The sequence below is a fragment of the Silurus meridionalis genome, chromosome 25 (genome assembly GCF_014805685.1).
Source record: "Silurus meridionalis isolate SWU-2019-XX chromosome 25, ASM1480568v1, whole genome shotgun sequence".
In the NCBI taxonomy this organism is placed as follows: domain Eukaryota; kingdom Metazoa; phylum Chordata; class Actinopteri; order Siluriformes; family Siluridae; genus Silurus; species Silurus meridionalis.
Genome location: NC_060908.1, coordinates 5,127,777 through 5,150,373, shown reverse-complemented (window position 1 = coordinate 5,150,373; position 22,597 = coordinate 5,127,777). Strand labels below are relative to the sequence as shown.

At 40.9% G+C, this 22,597-nt stretch overlaps 1 protein-coding gene across 3 annotated transcripts in view; it reads left to right on the top strand.

The window, feature by feature from the left end:
• The first annotated feature begins 124 nt into the window (after positions 1–124).
• Positions 125–22,597, top strand: part of abl1 (c-abl oncogene 1, non-receptor tyrosine kinase) — a 34,472-nt gene continuing 11,999 nt past the window's right edge. The window contains exons 1-2 of one of the 3 annotated variants that reach the window (XM_046838515.1): positions 125–1,740; positions 21,810–21,968. In XM_046838515.1, coding sequence (XP_046694471.1) covers positions 1,605–1,740; positions 21,810–21,968 — 295 coding nt within the window. In that variant the 5' untranslated portion in view covers positions 125–1,604. Of the gene's footprint in view, positions 1,741–17,361; positions 18,278–21,809; positions 21,969–22,597 lie in introns of those variants that run through there. The other 2 variants (XM_046838517.1, XM_046838516.1) reach the window with 2 other exon arrangements.

Here is a 22,597-nt window from a genome sequence, read left to right as displayed (position 1 = left end):
TATTTATTTATTTATTTATTTATTATTATTATTATTATTATTATTATTATTGTTGATTTTAGAAGAAGAAGCAGAAGGGAAAAAGTTTTGTTGGCGGAAGTTGTGGACGTAATGACGTCAGACGCACGCCTGCTCAGGAACTAGCCCACCGTGCGTATGGAAATATGGCGGCCCCTGCGTCGACGACTACACGATAGACATTTTATTCCTCAAAACTTGTACGAGCACGCAAGAGATTCTGCCGGGCTGTAGGTGTGTTCACACCGGGGGCTGTTCCGCTTAGTGCCGCGGATTGCTGCTTTAGAGAAACGCGCTGACAGAGCTCGGGCGGAAGGCGAGAAACGCCAGGTTGTGCGGCAGAGTTGAAGTGCCTCAGGTCCGGGTGTAACGTTATCTGGAGCCCGGGAGGGACCGAGCGACGGGAAGCTCGTACACGGAAGTCGTGGAGAGGAATTTGGCAGGAGATACCGAACCTGGGAAGTGTGTAAAGTGTGTTTGGAATGACTTTGGAATGACTTTGGAATGAGTTTGGAATAAGTTTGGAATGAGTCCAAGTATTAGTTTATTGTGCTCACGAATCGTTTTTTTTTGGAAAACTTGCCAACTAAGTCAACTTGTTGACCGACTGAGCGCGTGAACCTGAGGCAAAGTGCAGCCAAGTGAAGACCTCGGCGATGCTAAAAGCTTTTTAACATTAATATTTTAAAACATAACCTTTAACAGTCATATTTAAAGTATAATTAATCGCAGAGTATAAATATGTCAAGTTCTATAACCTTCCAGTTCAGCAGGGCTTTAATGGTACAGCAGGTGGAGACTGAATGTGGAGACACAGTTCCCATTAATGATCTAAATAATAATAACAACTTCTAATATTAAAGTCTAATTTCACTACATTCCTTATTCCTGATCATTTAATGGATGTTTTTCCTAGTTTAGGGCTAATTTAAAAGAGACTTTATATATAACCCCAAAGACAAATGCAGTATAGTTCTTAATTAAACATATGCAATCTTTTCTACCAAATAAATTCCATGATAACATTCCTGATTATTCATTGGAAATGTTCTCAGGATATGTCTGTAAATGTGCTTGACAATAATAATGGATCTTCGCCAGGTCCTTCTACACGCCTCCTTGTACATTAGGGACATTTAGTTTTTGTGATTTCGTGGATTGGCGTTATCACGTCTAGACGCAGAATGTAGATTCACGTCCTCATGAACTTTGTATTCCGCGCTGGGATGATCCAATTTTGCGTTTTGCTTTTCACCCCGTCGTTCGTGTGCGTATGTGAAAACTGAGCACGTTTGGGCAACTCGATTCATGACACACATAACAAACCCGCCAGAGGTGATCCGGGTCGATTTGGTCCCCGTGGTGGACAGGGAAAAACGTCACCGTTTGGGATTTGGGGTCTGGATCGCGTCACGGGATCGCGAGCCTCTCTGACGGAGAGCGTGCTGCTCGAACTGGCCTTCACAAGGAATTGGCTTTGCCCTGTTCCAAGTGAACCCCATTTCTGTTTACCGCTTCGAGATTGACACCGAGCTCGTGATTGTGGACGGTTGAGAGTCCCGGCTCCGGCCTGGCATCCTGCCCTTATGGGGCAGCAGCCAGGGAAGTTTGTTGGTGACCAACGGAGGCCAAGTCTCCCTGCTCTGAACTTCATCAAGAGTGGAGGCAAGAGGGACTCGTCACGCCATGGGCCTCAGCCCCTCAACGTGTTCGCAGTTCACGGTAAGGAAGTCGAGTTTCAGTTCCTGATTTTGGGTTCTTTTAGGCTTCGGAGTGCTGGGTTTTGGGACGTCTGGCAGCAGGAGAATCACAAGTCATGGATTAAAGGGAGGTTTCTGGCATTTACATTGGAGCCACACTCATTTTGGTGTAATTTTGGATGCAGCATTTGGTAGATGCCTTTTTCAAGTGCTCAGTTGTATAAATTACCTTTATTGATTATTTATAAAAATGAGCACTTGAGGGTTAAGGGCCATGCTCGAGGGCCCAACAGAGGGAACTTGGCAGTGCTGGGATTTGAACTCGCAACCTTTCGATCAGAAGTCAGACATCTACTTCTGGTATAAATTAGAAACTATAAATTAGAAACTAGATTTAAGCCAATGCATTAAGCAAGTTCGACTGTTGGCTGGGCTGGTACATCACCTCCTGAGGGGGTTGTTTACAACTGTACCACAGCCAACAGTTCAAATGTGTAATTTATTCATGGATGGCACACAATCCAACGACTTATTCCTCCATCATAACGACTGAAGAGGTGGAAAGTCAGTAGTTAAGGCTCTGGATTACTGATCGGATGGTCAGGGGGCTCAAGCCCCGGTATCGCCAAGCTGCCACTCTGGGCCCTTGAGCAAGGCCCTTAACCCTCAGTGCTCCAGGGACATTATATCATGACTGACCCTGTGCTCTGACCCACATATTCCTGGCATTGCAGGCATATATAAAATAATTTATGTGCTGTAAAGCAGCGGTCCCCAACCTTTTTTGCGCCACGGACCGGATTAATGTCGGACAATATTTTCCTGGACCGGCTTTTAAAGTGTGGCGGATAAATGCAACTAAATAAAATGATACAACCGGCATAAAAACTGGTATTTTCTAAATATTATAATAACCGTGAATCCACTGTGGTGTTTTTTGTTCATTTTGCTAGCTTGCGGGTTTCAATTTAGCGGTAATGTATTATGTGTTAGCAGCCAGAGCTGCCCCTTTAAGAAGGTAGAGGATGGAGGTAAGACGTGACCGAGGCAAACATCTTGACATGCATCAAGTGTGAGTCATAGACAGATGTAGTGAGGAGAATCTGGTAATTTTCCAAAATAATACATCGTTCAGAATCGGATAATAATTAAAATGGAAATAATGTAAGTTATGTATTCTTTCAGTGCGGCCCGGTACCAATTGACCCACGGCCTGGGGGTTGGGGACCACTGCTTTACAGTACATGTCCCATTACAATTACATTTACATTACATTTCTGTCTTTCACGTGGTGGAAAAACCACTATGGCGTCTAAAAACGCTCCTCGTCCACACTGTCATTTTTAATCGTCTCCCAAAATGTTCTTATCCACACAGAATCCTCTGAAAACGCACGTGTCCCTGTGCTGCACACAAGCAAAAAAAACATACGACGATTCAACCGGCATCGTTTATTTACTTCCCGGCTTCACCATACATGTGACTTTACTGATATTCTTAAAATCATTACGCATTGGTATTGAATCAGTGAAATTGCTTCATTGCTGCTGCTTTTGAGATGGAACACTTTCTGACCAATCAGATTTGAGAATGAATATTCTTATATATCTAATGTATTTAATCATTTCTATATGTAAGAGTAGATAATTGGATTTTTGTCCGGCAATGATGAAGAAAGTGTTGGAAAAAGGAAAACTCCTGTCATGTACCTAAAACGGACTAAAGATTGAGGATAAACAGTGACTCGATCATGCGCAAAAAAAAACCCTGACTTCACATCCTGCTCCGAGATGTCTGTCCACAGTAGTCTGTGACGTGTGACGCTGATAACAGAGCCGGTGCTGACACCTCTGTTTTGTTCAGGACGTATGCCGAGCGAGGCCGTCCGCAGCAGTTCCTTCCCATAGCACACGCGTTGTCACGGCAGGCAGAAAAATGTCAGGTCTGTAAATCCGCTCTTGCGCAACCCGAGGCCGAGGACTCACGGGCGGGTTGGCAAACAAAACCTCCTGCCAGCTGCCAGTAAAGCCGAGAGTTCGTGTTAAGTGGCTGGAGGGTCAATGGGGTCATTCACAATGTCTCTCAGCGCTGTTTTTTCAAACTTGAGCGCTCGTGTAAAAGGCAGGGCCCTTTTTAGAATTTAGACTGGTCTTAGGAAGACTCCTCCTGGCTCGCGCTGTGTCTCACCGAGCAGGTTCGAACACCACACACACCGCAGGGAGACAAGCAAAGACCTGTCTGACTGCACCGCTTCGTCTGCCGAAACACTCGTATTCATAGAGCTTCATTTACAAGTCAAAGGTGTACAGTAAGATTACCTGTGTGTGTGTGTGTGTGTGTGTGTGTGTGTGGGGGCAGCAAACATGTTAGGATGTGGCGCTCTCATCGCTGCCGCCCTGGTTCGATTGCCGTTTAGGGAACCAACCCCAGCCATTAGGGTTGCTGACCACAAGATTCATATGTGCTTTATGAACATTGCATTCCACATTTAGTCCCAGTTTGCTCTTCTAGAACCCTCCACTCTTCTGGGCAGATGTTCCACTAGATTGTGCAGATGTGCTCATTCATACACCAGGCTGTTGGTAAAGTCAGGTACTGATGGAGGTGAGGTGAGGAGACCTGGAGTGCAGTCAGTGTTTTAATTCATCCCAAAAATTCATCACTTTTAAAAGGGTTGAGATCAGAGCTGTGAAGCAGGAGATCTTCCGTTTAAACCCACACACATGTACAACATGTCTTCATGGAACTGGCTTTGTGCACAGGTTTAGTTCAGGTGAAGGGAAAAATTCAAAGCTGCCACATCTAAAGTTATTCTTCCCAATTGATACATTTTATTAAATCAATATTTTTTTGTATTAGTACAGAATAAAACCAGTATATTCTTATTTTCATTACTATATATGTGCTTACTAGGTAGTAGTGCTGGGCAGTGTTATGAATTAATCAGCTATCAGCAGTGAGTAACGTGGAACTGGCACCATTCCATGACACCGGATTGCTCTGGAATACAAGTGTTTGTAAACGGGTTGTTGCATATGAGCTCAGATTTGCAGAATAATTTTTTTAAGATTGGAGATGAAGCATGCTGACAAACAGCAAACAAACATGACCAGATTACTGGCAATGCACTGTATAAAATATTGCTCGCTAAAAGATCCTCTTAATTCTTGTTTTTCTTTATCAAGAATATAGTGCGGCTCATGGTTCATTGGGAAGATCTCCAGGCTGAAGAGTGTGTGATCACTGTATGTGATAGTTTGAGTAGTGTGCATGCTACAGTTGATCTCTGGTTTTGAGTATGTGATATAAGCAGACATGTTGGGCTCCAGGACCACCAGGGGGCCTCGTAAGAATGCGGGATTTACTGTTCAACTTCGTTTTAACCAGTATTTTAATCTGGTATTGAGAATTGTGAAACCATGGAATTGAGGTCAAAGTCAAATTTCTGGTGCTAAAACATTCCTTGTTTTGGGCAAGTAGCGATTTCTGTATTTGATATTTTCCTTATATTTTTAATTTCAGATGTTCGGAGATTTCTCCGTTGCTTTGTTTCACGGGTGTACGCTTCATAACCAGATTCCTCTCCAGGCCAGCAGCTGTTCTGAACATGTATGGACCGCAGTGGAGTGGACCATGGTGTTTTTAAGTCTCTCTCCAAACCCCCCAACCCCCCTTCTTCTTGGCTGGAACTCATGGAATCTGCACAGTCTAGACACCAAAGCTCTCACCCCATGATTCTTCTGGGTTGTGAGGACATGGTTTTGTTTTCAGCTGGAGGGATTGAGATGCAGGCGCCTCGGCCTTGGTCATTTTCAACCAGCTGTTGAGCCACAGAGGCTCTTTTTAATTTTTTTCGTTGTCCAGCTTCTGCTTTGTACTCTTTGCGGACGTGAATTGCTTCTGTCTTTTGGAACAACCGAGTGTGTCCCACAGAAGACGTTTTGTTGAACTTGTGTGGATTGAGATGTTCTAATGAAAATGATCTCGATCGCAAATGTTATCATTTAGTATAAACTAACATGAGTTTGGCTGTCTTCGCTAAATTTGGTCTCAAAATTGTTGTAATGTCCGAAACTCTCCATTTTGGACATCTAAAGAAGCCCTCGCTTACACTCATGAACCACCCAATGAAAATTCCCCTCCCACAGGTTTTATCATAACCATGTGACCTGCACTTCTATAATGTTATGGACGTTGGAATGTTCTCCCACTTCAGTAGACAAAAGTTTGTGGACACCTGACCATAAGATTTGCATGTGCTTTTTGAACATCCCGTTCCACACTTAGTCTTCTCTTACTGTCATAAGAACCTCCACTATTCCTGGGAAGGTGTTTTCACTAGATTTATAGAGATTTGTGCTCATTCAATCATAAGGGTGTTAGTAAAGGCACTGATGTAGGTAAGGCGATGATGCCTGGGGTGCTGTCAGCATTCTAATTCATCTCAAAGGAGGTCAGAGCTCTATAGCAGGCCACTCCAAACCATATCTTTATGGAGCTGGCTTTGTACACAAATACTTTTGTCCATGTAGAATTCAGAAATTCTACAGTGATCAATGTTATGCACAGATCGTTTTGATTCGCTGACTGTCTTTTCATCACAAGTGAATTGTGGCGAATTCCTGCAGTAGGTAGAGATTAGATATGAAAAAAAGTCACCTTACTTTATCACAACACTTTATCTCAGAGCTCTTAGTCAGGGAAATATCTACCATCCGAGTATGTCTAGTAGCCGGAAACAAGGACTTTGAAACCGTAATTATTGGTAAAAAATAAAACAACTAAAAACTTAAAGTAAACTAAGGGTTCACTTGTGTTTTTCGTCAAAAACCTGATATCTGTGGTTTGGGGAAATTAATACACATTAATCCGAGTGATAAGAACCGTTGGAAAGCTAACAGATGCAGATGTTAATGCCTCACCGACCGTGTTCTGCAGAAACTTTCTGGCGTTTCTGAACTCTGAAAGGGATCGACGCTCGTGTGTGCAGAAGCGCAGCGTTCAAATATTACAGCCTGTTTGGAAGACATAGTTGAACACAGGGCAAGCCACAGCAGTGGAGCAGGAATGTGACCTCCTGTGCATTCCTCTCAAGTGTGTGTCTCTCGCTCTTTTTTTTTTTTTTTTCTTTTCCTTCCCCTCCCTCGCTTTCTTGTTTTCCCTCTATAACATCGGCATGCGGATATTTGCGTATTCGCAGCAAACGGGTATTAACCGCGTATTAACGTTTACTTGCTGACCAGGGGGTGTTTTTTGTTTTTTTCTTTTGCAACAGATGAACAGTTCTTCAGTGTCAATGTGATATTGTTTGTGTAGTCAGTTTGCAGTGTGTCTTTTAATAATAAGGATTGCATTATGTGATTGTGGATTTAGAGAAAGCGTACGACAGAGTGCCAAGAGAGGAGTTGTGGTATTGTATCAGGAAGTCAGGTGTGTCAGAGAAGTATGTGAGGGTGGTGCAGGACATGTTTAAGGACAGTGTGACAGCATGACAAACCTGTGATAGCAGTAAAGTGTGCAGTAGGAACAACAGACTGGTTCAAGCTGGAGGTTGGACTGCATCAAGGATCAGCTCTAAGCCCTTTCCTGTTTGCAGTGGTGATGGACAAGTTGACAGACGAGGTCAGACAGGAGTCACCGTGGACTATGATGTTTGCGGATAATATTGTTATTTGTGGTGAGAGTAGGGAGCAGGTTGAGAAGAGCCTGGAGAGGTGGAGGTACGTGCTGGAGATAAGGGGAATGAAAGTCAGTAGTAGTAAGACATTTACATTTGTGGCATTTAGCAGACGCTCTTGTCCAGAGCGACGTACAAAAGTGCTTTGAGTCTCTAGCAATGAATAAATCTACACTGGTACGTTAGACAGACAATATAAGTCAGACTATGTCAAGACGTGTGTGAATGAGGGAAATGGCAGTGGAGTGGTGCGGTTGCAGGGAGAAGAGGTGAAGGTGGAGGAGTTTAGGTACCTGAGATCAACAGTGCAAATTAATGGAGAGTGTGTTAGAGAAGTGAAAAAAAAAGAGTGCAGGCAGGGTGGAGTGAGTGGAGAAGAGTGATAGCAGAGCAGGAGTGATTTGTGATAGAAGGGTTTAGATGCTTGAACTCCGGTAAACGTTGCTTGCACCTATATTTTCTTCTTGATCTTGCAATGAAAATGGCCAGTGATTCTGACATTGCATTAAAAAGTACAACACACAGGGTGGGAGAATTCACACAGAAGTATCAATACTTTCGATGCTGGTTTATGACTTTTCTAGCCATATGTGGTTCTTTCTCAAACTGTTACAGCAAATTTTGTGGCACACTATTGTATAAGACATCTTTGGGTCACTTGTAGACCCAAACCAGTTCCAGCATGACAGAGCCCCTAGGCACAATGTGAACTACATGTAGATATGGTTTACATGGATTGGAATGGAAGATCTTGAGGGGCCTGCTATACAGCTCTGACCCAACAATACTGAACATCTTTAGGATAAATTAGGAACACTGACAGCATTTGGGCTCAAACAATTCCTCGGTTAATTTGATTACAACACACACACTGCGCTTCCCCACGGACCATTATTATTAACGCACCACCTGCTAATCTCTGGACAGGTAACACAGGAGGCGTTGCAGAATGATATATGTGGCGGCGTAGAGCAGGGAGTGGAGCACGTTTTTAAAACTGGCGATAAATCCACAGATTTAGTGCGTGGACCAAGAAAACCACATCGTGATATTGTGCGAGATTTAATTAATAAATAAATGAGTAAGAATAATAGTTTTATTAGACGGATATTTTCCTGCCACCTTCTCTTCACTGCCACTGTGGGGGGAATGGTTTTGACTATTTTGATGTAATTTGTCTACTAAATGCACTAAATGGTTTTAGTTTTCACAGATATTCTTTTATACAATTTTCAGCAATAAAATTTAACATTTTTCTAAAAAGGAAAACAAATTACCGGTTCATTATAAGAGACCCGTCTTATTTTCCCCTGTATTTTTAGTATTTCTCTTTTAATAATGAAAATTTACTTCTTATCCGATTAATCGTTAGGATACTCGATTAGTAAAATAATCGATAGCAGCAGCTCTAGACTGCACCCCTCCACACCCTATATTCATTACTAACGCCCTTGTGGCTGGGTGCCTCCAAACATCTACATGAAAGAATAGAGGTTATTATGACAGCAAAAGGGGATTCAATGTGGAACGGGATGTAAAAAAAAAAAAAAAAAAAAAAAAAAAAAACACACAAATCTTGACCACAAACATTTGTTCAAAAGTGTATCTTGGGATCATGGCATCATCTGTACGTTCTAAGAGATTTATTTTCAAAAACAGTAGAGTGGCTCAGTCAAAGGAAAAACAGGCTAAGAAGGTTAAAACATTCTCTTGTTCGTCATTCAGGAAAAACCTGTAAAGGGGAAGGAATGTAGAAACGTTATGCGAGTTTGATTTTAGTTTGGGTGATGGGTAGTGTAAATGAAAGAAACAAAAGCGAAATCCACCGCGTTGTATTCTGTTTAGTGTTAATAATGATGGCTTGCAAAAATACCATTATAGCTATCAGTATCTGAATCAACAATGCTGGCGTTGTAGTAAAAAAAAAAAAAAAAAGTATAACCTATACCATTAGGGTTGCACAAGCCAGTGCACTCTTGGTGCCGGTCCCAAGCCCGGATAAATGGGGAGGGTTGCGTTAGAAAGGGCCTCCAGCGTAAAACGTGCCAAATCAAATATGCGGATCACGAATACGGATGATCCGCTGTGGCGACCCCTAATGGGAGAAGCCGAATGAAAGTTTAGTTCATTAAACAAATAAAAGTTCTCATGAAGTTGAGATGTCCATCTAAGAAGCAGTGGTGGATGAAGAGCACAAACCATGTACTTGAGTAAAATGCCACAGTAAAAGAGTTGAGGTCAGATATTACTCCAGTAAAAGTGCTCCCTTTAAACTCTACAGATGCCTTTATTGGTACTTAAGTATCCAAAGTGCTGTGATTTATTATGGCTATAATGTTTCTATTATCTTTCTAGTCACAAAATAATTTGCTTAATCAACTCATTTTATATGAAAAGATTAGAATGAGTCTAACACTGATTGACATCTGTTTAAATGATCATGAGCCCAAAACCTTTTCAACTCCTTTAAATAAATGAATAAATAAATAATAAGGACCCGTGTGCTGCGGCAGGGTCGAGGTTCTTCCACTGTTTATTCCCCTCAAAATGTTCTGCTCGCTGTTGAACTGATGCTGAACTGTATGTTTGTGATCAGTAGATACATCAAAGCGCCAATCAAAACAAGTTCAAAACGGAGCGCGCGCTCGACCCTGATTGGTGGCTTGCTGAGGGTTTGACGAGGTACGTTTTCACCCGCTCATAAATAACAAGAAACTGATTTTGCAAAAGTCGAGTAAAAAGTACGATATTTGATTTTGGGGAAGTGGAATTTCCCAAATGTAAATAAGCCAATAAAGTGCAGATACACGAAAAAAGCTACTTGAGTCCGGTAACAAATTACATTTACTTAAATACGGGCAGTAGTTCAGCTTTTTCATGTTTAAGAAAAGGGGCTCTAAAGATCTAAAGAAGACAATCATATCCACAGTGAAACATGGACTGAGCTGTGAGCTGCTTTTCCTTTAAATCAGTATGTAAATCATAATTATACCAAGCCATAATCGAGGAGCAGCAAGAAAAATGAGCTCATCAGCATATGAATTGTAACCCATTGAAAATGTAGAGAGGGTTACGAAATTCCGAGTTCGTCAGTGAGACCCGTGTAACCTTGGGGGGGAAATGAAGAGGAACGGTTCCTCTTCTTGCAGTAGACGTTTTGCAACCGAGTACTAATGCTGATCATTTGTCCCGTCGGATATTTTTCTTAGATTGAGCCCCAGCACTGTAACTCTCTTCTGTTAATCCTGATGATCGCATTCGCACCGAGTTTCCAAATATGTAGACCGTCTTCTCTTTAAAGGATGTTTGGAATTACAGTTTAGGCAGCGAACCGATGAAAAACATCCCCGCTTCGCCTCCCTGCGTTTCCAGTGGATGTTGTAAGCAGAGTTGCAGGACTTCAGCTGGATTTATTTAACTCTAATACACTCTCAGAATGAATGTGAGCGAGAGGGAGGGAGGTGCTGTAGTTATTACACAGTGCTCTGCTCCTCTGGCTTTTGCTGTCTCTGCCAGTACAACATCTGCAGGACATCTCAGCACCGTCCTGCACATATAAAGCGCCTTGCTGCCTTTTTTTCCCCCTCTCATCGCTTTATATAAGTTTCCATTGTAATGCGACCCGCTGTGTTTTTTCATAACCTCTGACCATTTGTTTAGTTTTTTGACATGCTTTTTTTGTATTTCTCGTCCGTAAACTTCTGTATCTATTACCCATGCGAATCAGGTGTGCGTGAGTGCGTCAGTGCATTCGAGACATTATGGAATTGAGGAAAACGGATTGTGGTTGTCCAGGAAAGTAATATGAATGGATATTATAATATAGTTCTTTTAATTAATTTATGCAAAAAAGAAAAATGAAACATTTTGTCGTCCCTTGAGTCGTTTTGTCCGTCTTCACTACCTGTTTCTCGTCTTTCTGCGGTCGTTATTTAATGAGATACCAAGATCGGGGCACTAGAAAATATAAAGTAGTACACGTAAAAGGACAAACCCACTTTAAGATAAACCCTTTCCAGCTATTTACAGGCCTGGTTTCTGTTCTTCAAAGCTTATAGTGAAGCTGAGATCATCTCAAACTTCAGCATAGACGACTATCTTTATCTTATCTCATCCCGTCTGTGTGTTTCAGTGTTTCTAGGAAACGGATCCTGTGTGTTTGGGCCCCGGCTCCGATTCTGCCTTTATCTTCAATCTCGATCCCGCTCTTAATTTCTTCCATGTGACTGTATTTGGTTTTGTCATGTTACCCACGCAGCGATTTGGAAACAATAGACTTTGTAAATCTGAACCCGGGCCAAAAGTATAAGAGATGGTAAATTCCTTCTTTTTTTTTTTTTTGTGTGTGAAGCACTGCAGATGAACATCTCATGCATTTTTCTATTTATTTATTAATTAATTTTTTTGCTACAGTATGGATTCGTGCCATATTTGATCAGTGGGAGGCAGCAACGCTATGTGGAAATAAGGGTTTTTAAGGGAACGGTTGAGGAAAAACTACGAAGCATGTTGATGTATTTGTTGCAAAACAGCTGCACATGAGTGGGAGCACATGTTCATGTATCATCTTTAAGGCTGCCGTAGATCTTGGGATCTTTGAAATCTCTGTATGGTCTGTTTTTTTTTTAACACATCCAAACAAACCGATTGAAAAGACTTTTCATCGCGTCATGTTTTTTTTTTTTTTGTGTACAAATAATTTTTTTTGAGCACAATGTGCTCGATGGCGTTCTGATGCAACCTGATGCTGTAATTATATCACGAAGATGCCATTTTAAAAAAACTACCGCCTGCTGATCTACACACATCAGCTGAACGTCTGTATGAACATCTGTATGGACAATTACTGACGAGATCTAGCAAAATACGGAGCGGAGCCATCTTGGGGCATAACTGTGGTTACGTTTGAGTATATAGAGAGGTGATTTGGTGACTCGTGTGCTCTCATTGCTCAGATATGAGACTGGGAATGCGAGTCATGACTGTCAACATTTTGAGAGTTTTTCTGTGAATGGGAATTAATTAGTTGGTTTCCAGAACAATAGAATGATCAGTTGTTTGATGATATATATCTGTATTGGTTTCAGTGGTGTAACGGATCACAAACCTCATGGCTTGGATCAGATTGCTTTTTTCGCATCAGCAAAAAAGGGGAGGAGACCAATCTAATAGGCTTTTCATTTATTACAGGAGGAGTTACAGTAAGGAAATGCTCCCAGACGTGAGATTTGAATGATGATTTTAAGTTAGTCGTCGTCGTCGCTTGATTAACGCATCTCGTTCACGCGAACACATGGCTGATCCGCAAGTAAAAGAAAAAAATGAACAATTAATTTGCAGGTCACGCCAGAAATTTTGGAAAATTGATATCAAAGGTATCGTATACAAACATAAATATAAACATTTGGTTTTGGTCATTAGGGGATCAAATGCGATCCTCTGGACCCCTGATTAGTGTGCATGCATGTCAGCTTATGACAATATTTATATTTCTGTTTGTATACAACAGTTTATAACAATTTCCCCAAATTTCTAATAAATTCCCAGAAATTCTTAGAAAGTTTTCAACTATTAGTATCCAAATATTTCCAAAATTTCCCATGGAAGGTTTTTGGAAATTTACTGAAATTTTCCGATCCTCTGCAACCCTGGTCAGAACAGAGCTCCTCAATTCATAGCAAAAGCTTTGGACAACATGTTTAATACCTGATTCATTAGTATTATTGCACTGAACTAGCTAACTAGCTTGTCGTTATTGCGCCTACCACGTCGTCTTCTGTTCTCTCGCATGTTACCGGGCAACACACCAGAGCTATTAATTAGTCCCCGATGCAATCACTAACTAATGCATTCATGATGTGGCTGTTTCTGCTCATATAATTTTTGGCTATGTCCCTCTGTACTAATTTGACCCAGTGTTATTAATTCTTAGCATTTATGAAATGAAGTCACTCGTTGGCTCTGAATCGATCAGCGCCCTGCCTTGTGCCCTTCTTTCATTACACGTGCACCATGCTAGCGAGGAACTTGGCACCGACCGAGCTGGCCTTGAAATGGCCCAGATGCCCAGACGGAATTTCAAGGATAAACACTGTCGAATAGCTTGGCTGGTCCCTGCACGCGTGCTATTCGGGACTAGCCAGCCTTCTAGCGAGCGGTGCTGGCGTGATAGATGTCAGAGGAAATGTTCGCAAAACACTCTATGAATCATAATTAGATTCTTCAGGTGTCTTGTGCTTTTTTTTATTTTTATTATTTTTTTGCGAATAAAACAACATGTTGGCCTACAAATATATCAGAAAACCTCATTAATATTTTACTCGGAAATTTGCATTGTTTGCATGTGTCTCAGGTCCCTGCGTAGACTGCAAGCATAGATCGGGCGCTTGGGCTTTAACAAAAGTGTTGCATTTGCCGTGCTTAATTTTTTTCCCCCTATACAAATAAATAAGACATTTTTCCTGAGCTCAACCAGTTAACAACCACCTGGATTGCAACCAATAAATTACCTAGCAACTACCTGGATTTGTATCTCAACCAGCTAACGCCAATAGCCCCCATTTAACAGACTAGCAACCACATGTACTACAATAGCCCCCATTTAACAGACTAGCAACCACATGTACTACAATAGCCCCCATTTAACAAACTAGCAACCACATGTACTACAATAGCCCCTATTTAACAAACTAGCAACCTCCTGGACTACAATAGCCCCTATTTAACAACCTAGCAACCTCCTGGACTACAATAGCCCCTATTTAACAACCTAGCAACCTCCTGGACTACGATAGCCCCTATTTAACAACCTAGCAACCTTCTGGACTACGATAGCACCCATTTAACAAACTAGCAACCTCCTGGACTACAATAGCCTCTGTTTAACAACCTAGCAACCTCCTGGACTACGATAGCACCCATTTAACAAACTAGCAACCACCTGGACTACAATAGCCCCTATTTTACAAACTAGCAACCTCCTGGACTACAATATCCCCTATTTGATAGCTGAGCATCCACCTGGACTACAATAGCAACTAATTACTGACCCAGCAACCTCAACCAAACCAACGACCAAGCAGCCACCTGGATTTTTATCCAAGCACTTAACGACCTAGAATTCACCTGGACTATGATCTCAACCAATCAATGACCCAGAAAATGGCTAGAATATGATCTCGACCAGTTAACAAACTAGTAACCACCTGGACAATGATGGTCCAGTTAACAACCCAGCAACCACCTGCGATCATTCAGAAATGTCCAAGAAACCCACTAATGCCTGAATACCACCAGAAATGTTTTATTATCTTAGTGACTTTAAAGAATTTGGAAATGTTTTACATTTTTTATGTAAATTTTTTTTTTTTTACAATTTAACACACATACATTATAAATGTTTTAGCCAACATTAAAGCTCGTTCCTGAACTCTAGTCTTATACATAACAGCTTTGTCTCCTCCACACAAAAATCTTTATTTCGACGTAGCCGGACTCCGGTCCGGGGTTCCTGAGCAGGAATTCCAAGTTCCGAGGGAGTTTTATTTGCTTTTCCCCAGTCTACAGTCAGCTTTATGCTACCTTTATTAGAGCGCAGCATTGTTTTGTTTTCAAATCGGCACGGGTGCAGCGAATCTCCCCGATAGCACTGTGTAATAGTCTTGACATTTTAAAAGCAGTGTGATATTTTGTGGGGGTTTTTTTTGTATGTGTTTGCAGGCGAGTGATGTCAGACGTGCTGTGATGCCCCTGAGGCGTCCTGCACCTGGCTCATGTTTCCCCTGTCCATTAGGCAATGCAAAATAAAAAATAAATTCCTTTTCATTTGGATTAAAACGGGAAAAAAACAAACAAAAAAAAGTTCCTTACAGCGAAAATATCGTCTTGTAGGTGTGCAGCGAGTTATTTGCCTTTTATTTACTCGTGCCCTAGGGTTTGGAAAAAGACGAGAGCAGAAAAGAAGGGACGAACAAGAATGGGAGGGGGGGAGCGAGAGCATACCGTAGACGTCAGCTAACTGTTAACATACTGAGCGTGGCATTATATAAATCGTAACGAAGTGATTCTCCTGTGAGCTCATCACCGAACTATGTGCTTCACGTTTCTCCGTCCTCCTCCCTCTACTGGGTCTGAACCTCGCACTCTGAAATCCTGAGACGGTTAAAGCTTCTCAATTCTTTTTTAAGAGCTTTTTCCTAATTAGCTTGTGATGAACTTTTTTTTTTTTTTTTTGCTTTTAATAAACGCATGCTAAAAACCACTGCTTCTGCAGCGATTACCGGGTCATTTTGTGCATCTATCAAAATCTGTTTGTTTGTTTTTTGGGGGGGTATAAATTGTTTCCAGAGTTTGATATTGTCGATGATTCAAACCAGGTGTCTTGCAAGACCCTAAAGCGAAGTCCTATTGCGAAAACCTTTAATCCTTTTACCAAATCAAAACGCAAAAGCTCACTGTATGATTATCTCTGTTCTCCGTATAAAGAGCTCACGCAACTAAATCAATCTCAATCTACACGGGTATGCTGCAGGGTTGCTTTTCAGGCCCTTTTGTATTTAACTGTAAATGAAGTGAGGTAGCCGAAATACCACAAAGTCCTTGTTGCAGTCATTTCATACCTCAGCTCTATTCTCATTCCCTCTTGGCTGGACTACAGACTACAGAGAAATTGTATCATTGTCCTATTTTCTGTTGTTTTTCGCTCCCTCAAGAATGGAAAGTCGAGAGAATGTCTTAGCGGGCCAACGCGGCTCTGGACTCCGCAGCGACCCAGGTTCCCGCCTGTCTGGAGACTCCAGTCAGCTGGTGTAGAGAGCCGGGTGATGTCAGCTCCAGAAACATTAATACCTTTTTTTCCACATGCTCATGGCGAAGGATCAGAGCATGGAAATGAATTTGACCTAGGATTCGAAGGATGCACCTCATAACGGGCGAGGTTTTTCCAAATGAGAATATTACATAAGTTGTGTTGTAGGTAAAGTTCTGATGGCAGTCAATAGAAATGATCTGTCCAGTCAAATTACCGAAAATTGGGATTTCAAATGTATATATTGGGGTTTAATGGGACAAAAGTGAAAGCGTCCCGTAAAACCGCGCTCGAGCAAGTAAAAACGTACAATACGAAAGTATTCAACTTATGAAAGAACGAAATCGTAGCCACATTTTGCCTGGAATCATCATTCAAGCATTTCTGCTACTGGCTAGAATTTTACTTGAAATGTTATTTTAGGTTTTAATACTTTGCGTTATTGATCGGAAGGTCGAGGGTTCAAGCCCCAGTATCAGCAAGCTGCAAATTCTTGGGCCCTTGAGCAAACAAAGCCCTTAGCTGTCATTTCAATTCATTTTTTATTTGTATAGCGCTTTTAACAATAGATATCGTCACAAAGCAGCTTTTAGAGATAAAGCGGTTACAAAAGAATGGATATGTTCGTTCCTCGTAATTGTAATTTAGCAAACAAGGGCAAGGAAAAAACTGACGGTATGAGGAAGAAAACTTGAGAGGAACCAGACTCAAAAGAGAACCCACTCTCACCTGTGTGGCACCTGGAACCCTCTGTGCATCATCGCAGAATTTCACTATACTGCAATTCAGTGTACAGTGTGTGTGGTAGTATTATTTCATGACACGAGTTTAGTACCTGTATCATCCACACATCCTACGAAATAAAACTTCCTATTGCTTAGGTAATGTGGAATTTATATAAATGAATGATTTCATTTGGTTTGGTACATCCTATTGTTGTTGTTGTGTAATTATAAAATAATTTAAAATAAAGCTGAACTTAACCAGTTGGATTTTCCCCAACAATGAACCAATAATGGCAAAAAGCTAAATACGTCTTATTCAGTTTGAACTTTGTATAAAGCAATACACTATTAATTATAAGACAAAATGCATTATCATTGGACTATTAAGCTCGATGGACCCCCCCCCATCAATCTTGTGCTGGTTAGCCTCACTGCTTAAACAAAAGGGGGAAGGAAAAAAGAGGGGATGCTTGCCGTGACATTTTGCAGCACACTTGCTATTCTTCGTTTCTTCTAAACTGTAAACATTGCAAAAAAAAAATGGTGCCGTGCAACAAAAGGCAGATTCCTTCTCCAACTGTCTCATCCCGTGACTTGTTGCCAGAAAGAGAGTGCCTCGGTGTCCCACTCTGTTAATGTGTGTGTTTGAAATTATGTATGTTTCCAAGTAAGTGTGTGTGTTTTGGGGGAGGTGGGAGGATCCAGCCAGCTGATGTCATGCAGTCCAGCAGGCAGCGCCTGAAAGGGGCCCTTTGTTGGCAGAGCGCGGTTCTAGCACTCGGCTTCTCTCGCTGTCGCGCTCCCGAGACGTCAGAATGGCACCACCGAGAAGCACCTCGTCATGACTTACGTTTAAATTCGCTCTTCGATCAGCTTTGGGAAAGGTTTTTTTTTTTTCTTTTCATGTTTGGATGTTCCTCTTCCTTCCAGTTAAAACGATTAGAGCAGAGCTGGAATGGGGAGAAAATGGAGCCTCTCGCACAGGAAAGACGCTAGAAGAGCTGCGTAAAAAAAAAAAAAAGTCATAAAGTGGATGCAGCTGTGGAGTCTTGCGATGTGGATACCAGCGTTTAGTCTGAAGAAACCAGTTCCTTCGCTTTCCTAACTTTTGGTTTTCTTTCTTTTCTTTTTTTTCCTTTTCTTCACACGCAAATTTTTAAGGGTTTAGGTCGTTTGTCAACCTAAACAAAGTCTGCGGATTAAAAAAAAAAAACAAAAGCAAAAAAGAAAAAGAATTTCCCCCCTTTAAAGCAGGACTGTACAAATCAAATGAAAATGTTGGAAATCTGTCTGAAATTGGTGGGGTGCAAATCCAAAAAAGGTCTTTCAGCTTCCAGCTATAACCTTCAAGGTAAGAATTTGGGATTGCGTGGGAGCACATGAAAGTGGTGTGTGTGTGTGTGTGTGTGTGTGTGTGTGTGTGTGTGTGTGTGTGTGTTTTGGTCTTCATGAAGAATCCGTTACAGGCGAGTGTAGTCGAGGGAACTCTGGGTTGATGATCTTCTGAAAATCATAGGTTTTGGCAAATCTTGAGGCCTCCAAGCATTTCTGCCGTTTTGAAAAGTGGAGGAGGGGAGAGAGAGAGAGAGAGAGAGAGAGAGCAAAGCCAGACACACTGGCTCACAGCAAAGGAATCGGGGGAGGTAAAAAAAAAAAAGGAAAAAAGTCAGGGAGGAGAGAATACTAGGAAATCTGACTCCAGCCTGATTGCCTGCATATGTTCAATGTAAGCAAACGTTCACTTGTGTTCTAGAAATTCACACTCCCCTGTGTCCATAGAAAAAGGTGTTCTGCTTCGTGTTTACTCTTGTGTACGGTGTCTTCCCCCTCTCCAAAAAAAAATATAAAGAGCGAAAAAGGTTTCACACTTTTCTGGACTTTTCCTTAGATGTTTAGCAACTGAGGAGTTTTTCTGGGAAGGCCCATGTTTCACGTGTCTTGTTGCATGGTCTGGTTACTGTAAAAGGGGGAAAAAAACCTGAAGTCATCTTGAAGTTCCAGCAATTTTTGCTGTGGTTCTTATAAATAAACAGTTTTTCTTCCTCTTGTTTTGCTGAGGCTTGCTCCAGCCTTCACTTATTTAGATATTTTTTTTTTTGTCTCATTCTTTGCTAACTGTGTATTCGGTGTTTAGACAAACGAACCCAAATTATGAGGGGAAAATCTATAGATCAATTAGGCATTTTTTTCTTTTTAAATTAAGAAAAAATTCTTGGTTTGTTTTCAGAACCAAAAACTAAACAGAGGAAGAGAATCAAAGGTTATAATTTTATTTGTTTGGTTTTTATGTTTTCTACATGCAGCAAATGTAATCCTGAAGTACATTATAGAATAAATCAGAATGATCAGATGCCAGCTTTAGGAATATACACTATATTGACTGTCAGGACACTGGATTTTTCCAGCCATATGTGGTTCTTTTGCAAACTGCTGTCCACAAATTTGGAGTTCTTTTGGATGTGGTACAGTTTAATTTTTCCATTCACTTGAACTAGGGTTAGGGTTCGGGCTGTTCCAGCATGACAATGCGTCTGTGCACAAAGCCAGATCCATGAAAGTATGCTTTACATGGGTTGGAGTGGAAGATATTGTGTGGCCTGCTATAGAGTTCTGACTTTAACCCTATTAGACACTAAAAGTTGAATTGGAATGCTGACTGCACCCCAGGCCTCCTCATCTTCCCTACATCAGTAACTGATGTTACTAATGCCCTTCTTCGCTGAATGAAATAACAAAAATGCACATCTTATTGGAACAATTATAGTAATAACAAATTGGGATTAAATGGTCACTTATAGTCAGATATCTACAAACCTTTTGTTTATACGTGGTGCATATTGTGTATATTTCTATACTTTATATTTGTATAGTATACACTTAGTGTATATTGTCATACAATGCAGATTGCTATAGGATATCCATATCCATCTAACTGGTTTTAGACAGTTTTAACTGTTTTAATGTGTAAAGTGCATATTTTCTTAACAGGTTAGTCTGTTGTATAGATCAAATCCAGTTTAGGTGATAAATTTTATAATTTAATAATTTCCTTTAGATTCTTTTGAAATAATTGTCGCCTGCAGAAATCAAACGACTCATTGACCTCTGAAGTTATAGTTATTGCACCCTGGAAAGCCTAAAATAGTGCTATAAATTTTTGATCTATTGGACGAATATGCTCATGTTTTCCTACCCATATGGCCAAATGGCCTCCTACAACATTATCAAAGAAAGTAGAGGAACATAGTGATACCACTGAAGGTCAGAACCCCTAAATCCTCTCCTGTGGTCCGTAAAGGTGAAAAAAATAGAGAGCCAGCAAAGAAAACAGCAGTATGACTGTGCAAACTAACAAACTAAGGATTGCTAGTTTAGATATTTTTAAGGATGGTTAGAGTTCAAACATCTATGGAGGATTGATGGAGAAAATGTTAACTTCAAGTAAACAATTAGCTTCAATTTCTAGTAGCTATTTGACATCAAGCAATCCAAATTAGACTCGGACCGATTTAATCATCTCAACGTTCCTACATTGTCACAATATCCAATGACGTTCATTCTGAATATCAGAATAAATCGGGCGACTTTTATGCATTTTGCTCAGTACTTTAGTGCAAGTTATCATTTAGAAGTATGCCAAAATTATTTGCAGAGGTATTTGAACACCTTGATGTTAACTGGCATTTCTTGAAACGTCTCTCATTTAAAGAATGAAGAAAGGGGGACATTTTTTCAAAAACTTCACAGAACGTCCTGCATCAGTCAGCACTCTGATGCATTTATACTTTTAAAAATGAACTGAAACAGCAGCTGATTAACAGTTATTTTTTTGTTTATTTTTTTATTTTTTGCAGTTGCCACCAAGAAGTTCCTGACTACACAACTAATTATTACAGCTATGCTCTCACTTAATCTGAGCCTGAAACACCAGATAAAAAAATGTAATATCTTGGGCAGTCCAGATAGTCGCGATTGGCTTGCTGGTATGTCTATACTTGGTTGACCTAATCTTCAGAGCTTGCTGGCGTCTGCTTTGTGTTTTGAATCGCCGGCTCCTCTTATTAGGGTGAAGGGGTTCAAAACCGCTTTTGCTCCTAGCTCTGATCTCATACGACTCGTGAAACCTTGAGTACGTGAAAGCTTTCTTCATTTTACTGCGCTCATCCCACGTTACAGCTTCCGTCACGAGTCGAGCTAATCACGCATTCCGCAACATCCCCAAACGTTACACATCGCACCTCAACTTCAAGGAGGAGCCTCACTCCCCTCTTGTATGTGTGGCGGTTGCCTAACAGGAAAATCACAGCCAGTTCTGTGTCATTTGTTTATCTTCCACTATCGCTGCCTCATTTCCTTGCCAGACCTCATTTTTATGTCTCATCGTACAAAACATGTTTTTCAACATCAGATGCTATTTTATTCCGCATCACGCAGGAGATTTCGAATGAGGTCAGGGTTAATCAGAATCAGAAGAGAGGTTTTATTGCTCACACATTCAAGGAATTTGTCTTGGTGATGGAAGGTACAACATTAAATCAGTGGAAACGAAGAGAAAATTATACTTAATTTCCTGCCATGATCACGTGAAAAACATGTACAAATCGAATGTAGAGATGCATGCAAGTGGAAAGGAGTGCATTAAAATTGTGTTCGCGTGTCGCACTTGAACGTGTTTACGTATATTGCACTTGAATTTGATTAATGTAGGTATGATAAAGTTTCCCATGGTAATTGAATACTCCTTAAGATTACTGAAGACATGCAGGAATAAATGAGGCGGGTGTTATGGCTGAGGACGGGGATTTAACACTACACGTCTCTAAGGTGTCTGTTGTTTGTGGGTTTGTATTCTTGTTTATTTATGGGACTGTCTGTTTTTACAGAAGCTCGACCGGATTTTGAGCCCTCTGGTCTTTCTGAGGCGGCACGATGGAACTCCAAAGAGAACCTGTTGGCAGGACCCAGTGAAAACGACCCCAATCTGTTTGTAGCACTGTACGACTTTGTGGCGAGTGGCGACAACACTCTCAGCATCACTAAAGGTAAGACAGCAGGGCGTTGTGTCATTCAATCTTTTATTGGGATTGCAAATGTATGAACTCCTACTTCCTTTAAAATGAGAACTAGAGGTCGGCCGACTTTACAGATGTTGGATCGTATTTCCCGATAACCAATTATGTAACCGATAGTTTCTAAAATGGATACTGGATTAAAAACAAACACTCCGTATAAAGTAGTACTTTATTATAAAGATTTTAAAAAGTACGGAATCCCCAACTATATTTAATATTCTTACTTGACCCACTTTTATGAACAACCTTTTCGTTTTGTCATTTTTTCCGTTCAAAGTAAAGACAGCACACGCTTACTAGAGCAAAGTGTCCATCAGTTGTTCTCTTCAGTAATGTGTTTTGAAGGGCCATTAAAGTAAAAGTTTTCCACTTCAGCTCGGAGCGACAGATTAACTTGCACACGTTGTTTATGCACCGACGTGTAGGTAATGGTGTTTGTTAATAAGTAGCGAGATCGTTTTAAGATAAACTCACTGAGAAGTCTAGTAGGTTTATTTCTTTCTCAGAAAAACTTCTTGCAGATCGAGAAATGTAAATATTCATGAACCACAAATTGTCTAATAGTGAACTAGATATTATTGTTATTATTTTTTTATGTT